Below are 5,113 nucleotides of genomic sequence, written 5' to 3' on the forward strand. Positions count from 1 at the left end.
AGGAGAAACTTTTTTTCCTCGTCTCTTCTCAATGAGACATCTTAGTGTTGTGACATGTAAGCAAGAATCAGCTGTGTGGGCTTTAAGCTAATGGAGTCCCTGTAATGTTGTAGCTGCGGAGTGAAGTGGTGCCCCTGTTGTGGGAAGCCAGGTAACATTCCAGTAATGGTGGTTAATCATTTTATAGTCCTGGAATTAGACTGCACAACTTCTTAAAAAAGAGAAAGGCACTATATGCTTCTGTTCCCCTTCCCTCCCTGTTATGTCCCTGTGCTCTAATGACTCCCCACCACCAAAGAAAATTTTGTCATCCATAAAGATCGACCCTCTTCAGCATCTGTCAGCTCCACACAAAGCAGGTTTCCTAGGATAACATAAGGGGCTTTTTAACCTCTTCAGGCTTTTTCTCCCTTGAATCTGAGATTTAAATGCTCCACACGTGCTCACTTATATTGGTAGACTTGTAAATTTTACTCTCTTTTTAATAATTCCTGTGAATACTGGAACACTATTTGGGCCATGTATGTTCAGGATAATAATAACAAAGAATGTTACAGATTGATCCAGGCAGCTGCTTTTTTTGTACCTGATTGTCCTCTTTTAGGTAAATGCAGCTGTACTCAGCACTTACTTTGAAAGGACTTGAGCCCAAGAGTAGATGAATAAATGGAAAATAGCCACAGCATTTTTAACTAGAAAGCTATTGAAGGGGGAAGTTGATTTTTAAAATGTTTGTTTTCCAGTACAGGCTTGAAATATTCTACCTGACAGAGTTTGTGAGGAAAATAGCAAATACAATGATGGGACAGTATTTCCTTCCACTGATGTTAATTTTCTTGTTAATATTTAAATTAGAACTAAAAAATTAAAAGTATAATTAACATATAAAGCCTTCATTGAATATTCTGTGGCTGGTTGTAAATTCACTGATGCGTTAAGGTAGTTCTTTGTCATGTAGTTGAAGTGTTTTTCCCCTGTGATTCTCCATGTTGCAAAAATCATTCACCTTTTTCTTCTTTCAGGTACCCTAATCTTGAAGCATTTTCGCTAGATGTCAGGCTTGTTTTTGACAACTGTGAAACCTTTAATGAAGACGATTCTGACATAGGCAGGGCTGGCCACAACATGAGGAAGTATTTTGAAAAAAAATGGACAGAGATTTTCAAAGTGAGCTGAAGTTACCAGAACACTTTTTTCTTTCTTTGGTTTTGGTTTGTTTTTTTTTTTCTCCATTAAATGAGGACTGATAAGACCAGCAATGTGAACTGTATTTACATGAAAGTGCAAGGCACATGCATAACTAATGACTGTTTTTTTTTTTTTCCTTTAAGATATCACAGAGTTGTGATACTAGTTCTAAAGGCTTCACTCCTACAGCAACCATGGCCCCTCGGTTATTGGTTTGTGTGTTTTAACAAACTAATTTAGGTAGAACAGGGAAGCACACCCAAAGAATTTCAAAGAAAGGGGTGTTATAGTGCAATAGCAATTTAAAATATATCAAAACGCACTGAATATTCAACCACCAGAGCTCTACTCGGGGAAATGGTTCTCTTTTCCCTTTCAATAAATATCTATTTTTCATTTTTTTACTTTGTAGTTTATTTTTTAGTGAATGTATTTAATTTTATGAATTATTTATGATTATACAGCATTCAGAATCTTCGTTTTCTGTGAAAAGGAAGAATTAGAAAATTGCTTTAAATCTTGAAAATACAACAAGGAATGTTTTAAAATATAAAACAAAGCCAAGTAAAACTGTTTACACTGATGTGCTGTAAAAGCACTAAAAATTAAACTTTACTGTAGAGTTACAAGTACATTTATATATATGTTGCTGCATCACTTGTGTAGTTAAATTGTATTTCAAGACAGTGAAGAAAAATTGAGACATGTATATACTGTTCATTATTGTTTATATTAAGTCTTGTTTTAAATATGTATGATGTGTACATATTGTTTGCAGACATTATTGTTTATGCCTTAGGAGGACGGTAGCATTTTATTTTAGTCTTAAGGTAATTATAGCTATATGGCTTGTACAGTAATTATCCTCTACCAACACTGTGGAGTCTCCTTAATCTTGGTAGTGCCTGCCTTTAAAACAGGGTGTAGGGGATATTAGTTTTCCATTTTTCTATTTTGTTATATAATTTCAAGCCACCACGGCCTCAAATTCAAGTATAATCATTTGTATCCATGTGGAATAAAATTGTGACAATTTCCTACGCACACAGTATTTTTTCATAGAAACATTTCCCTCCATTTGCCTTGCCACAGAAATAACAAAAAAGACATTTGTAACCACTGTGTTTTATCTACTGTGTGTTGTGGTGGCCTGTTGGGGCAGATAGATCAGAATTTTTTTTGTACTAATGTAAGAGTACTTGAAGTTTTATTTAAAAGAAATGTTGTGGAAAGGTAGCATTCTTTTTCTTTCCCTTTTTTAGGCGTGTTATTTTTCACTAGTATGTGTGGCACGGATACAATAAAAGACTGTTTTGGAAACCAGCTTTTCTTGGCGATTTTAATACTTCAGATCCTGTGTATACAGGAATTTTTTTAATAATGTCTTGGGAGTCTTGCATTTAACATTCAGTTCTTCTCATGATGCATCCAACTCTCCTGGCCTTTTAATGGTGATTCAGAAGAAGCAAGTGCAGCTGAATGAGCGTAAATCACATCAGCTCAGGCCTCCAGGTGTAACGTCGGGCTGCCGGGTGCTGGACCTGTTGCTGCCAGCCCTGTTCGCTGCTGTTACAGCGTGAACGCACATGAGAATGTCAATACAGGCCACATGTAATGTTTCTTAAAACCACTGTTCATGCAAGGTTTTGTCCTTTTTTTTGGTCTGTAGAAAGGCATGAGTCGTAATTCTTGCTCTGACTGAAGAAAATGGAGGAATTACAAATGAATACTGTGGAACCCCGATACCTATAGCTCCCTCATCAAGTAATGGTTTTGGGGTTTTTTTGAGGGACAGGTGTTGTTTTTTGATTTTCAACAAAGCCTGCCATGTTTCATCTTAGAGCCGTGTTTTATATACTCCCTTGTGATTATACTTCTTGTCTCTGCTGAGAAAGAACAGTCAGTGCCTGGTTTTTAATAAAATCTTTGGTACCGTTGCCCTCCCCAGAACATCTTCTTCAATAATACTTTGCTTTTCTAAAGTCCTATTGGAATAATTCATGTTACCTAGAATAAAAAATTCACATTTGGGTGTCAGGCAGTCTTGCATTCTAACATTAGCTCCACCACTGACTGCTTCACACCTTTCCTTTTCATCACCTTTGTGAAGACTTCAATAGAAAGGTTTGCTGACATGTTCCAGAGATTTGAAGATTAATCAGTGTTTTGAACATACGTTGGTAGGCTTGTAAGAGTGTTTAAGTGTGCTTAGATTATTGGGAAAACTATTTATTTGATGCAAACCAATTTTTTTTCCCTCAGGTTCTGTACTGGCTAATGTTTTACCTGCCATACTACATCTAGTATTAGTTTTCTAAGAATTCAGAACAACATTACCAGCTACGCTACATCATAGTTGCATTTTTCCACTTGTATCCTCATTCAGCTGAACAGCTGGGAAGGTTGAGGCGATAACAGCTACTGCAGCAGTGACAGCGAGACAGCATCACCTCTCCTGACATCGCCAATGTATTGCTTTGCTCACTAGCAGCCAGTGTCTTCATTACTATTTCGGTAAAATTAAATTTACAGCAATTATTATACTTGAATGGCAAGCTTGAATCATACACATGCCATCATATATCTCCACAGAAAAGAGCAGGGATTTAACCACTAGAAAGATGTGCTTTTCTTCCTTGCTAACTTCCTCTCCTGTTGATGTTTCTGTCTGTTTTCTTAAAGTGTTCCAGTGTGCTCTCTTCCTTTCTAATGAAGTATGCTGGTCTTAGTTCAGAGAATTTACTGACGAGCTTTCAAACTCTTTATTTTAATGGTGCTCAGCAAGTGTTCTGGTTTTGAGTGGGTTCTCTTTTGTCTCATGGCATCTCTTTGAAAAAAATTGGATGATATAAAAGCAGCTGAAAACCAGAAGTTGAAGTTGTCTTGAACAAAATATCTTTAAAAAGAGGTCTAAAGCTTTTTCTTTAATATTTTTGTATGATTTCTGTATTTTTCTAAGGACAATTAGAAGGGTAGAGGTGCTCTGTTAACTGAATGGGCACAGACATCTGAGGAAGTGTCATTTCATATAATATGCTGAATGGGTGGCGTAGGGCATTTTGTTTATTAAACTTGTATCATTCCTAGTTGTCTTAGATTTACCAAAACATGCCTGCAAACTGAGGGCTCAAGACTGAAATCAGGAACACCACAATTATGCTGTTTATGATTATGTAACTCTTTTTGAACTAGCTTGAGCTTTAGAACTTCAAAGTTAACCAGAATTTTTTATAGCTGGTATGTACATTCAGAAAAATGAATGTGTTATCTTTTATTACTTTTATTATTTTTAATGTCTTTTGCTTGTATTGTTCAAACTAACCATCATTACTAGAACTGATAGTTAAATTACTGGTCATGTTACTGATTCACAATGTATTTTAGTGAGTAATTTCAAGTTCCCATCCGTAAAATATTATGGGACGGTCTTTTAAGTGTATTGGTGTGGTGTTCCCAGTCCACGCAATTTTAAGTGTGTAGTATTCACAATCAACTGTCTACCCAGCTCTTCAGTAAGGAAGTCTCTAACAATTGATAGCAGGTTAAGGCCATGAGGTGTTTTATTTAGTAATGTATAATCTTATGGATTGTTAAATCAGTGCAGAACGTGAGGCAGGCTCAGTAGCCATCCCCTAGGATTCAGAATAATTAATGGGCAGTCAATCAGCCAGTGGATCAAACAGCGTGCGGTCAGGTAACACGTGCTGTAAAGCAGAATGTAGATCCTACGGATTCAGACATGGAAGGCAGAACACTGACAGAAAAGGGAATGGTTCCTGGGCAGAGAGTGACTCCAGGAAAATGACTTCGTTTTCCTCCAAAGGTATTTTGCATGAGTTTCTAAGTAGTCCTGTACCTGGCTCTGAGAAGGGCGCTGCCGTACGTTTCCCGGGGAGATGATGGCGTTGGGGTTGCTGGTTTGTTC

At 36.9% G+C, this 5,113-nt stretch overlaps 1 protein-coding gene across 18 annotated transcripts in view; it reads left to right on the forward strand.

The window, feature by feature from the left end:
- BAZ2B (bromodomain adjacent to zinc finger domain 2B) overlaps nucleotides 1-3,729 on the forward strand; it is a 157,029-nt gene extending 153,300 nt beyond the window's left edge. For 11 of the 18 annotated variants that reach the window (XM_074828385.1, XM_074828375.1, XM_074828366.1 and 8 more), the window contains 2 exons: nucleotides 1,023-1,167; nucleotides 3,451-3,729. In XM_074828385.1, coding sequence (XP_074684486.1) covers nucleotides 1,023-1,167; nucleotides 3,451-3,492 — 187 coding nt within the window. In that variant the 3' untranslated portion in view covers nucleotides 3,493-3,729. Of the gene's footprint in view, nucleotides 1-1,022; nucleotides 2,512-3,450 lie in introns of those variants that run through there. The other 7 variants (XM_074828382.1, XM_074828383.1, XM_074828384.1 and 4 more) reach the window with 1 other exon arrangement.
- Nucleotides 3,730-5,113: the final 1,384 nt, after the last annotated feature.

The sequence above is a fragment of the Strix aluco genome, chromosome 6 (genome assembly GCF_031877795.1).
Source record: "Strix aluco isolate bStrAlu1 chromosome 6, bStrAlu1.hap1, whole genome shotgun sequence".
Lineage (NCBI taxonomy): Eukaryota > Metazoa > Chordata > Aves > Strigiformes > Strigidae > Strix > Strix aluco.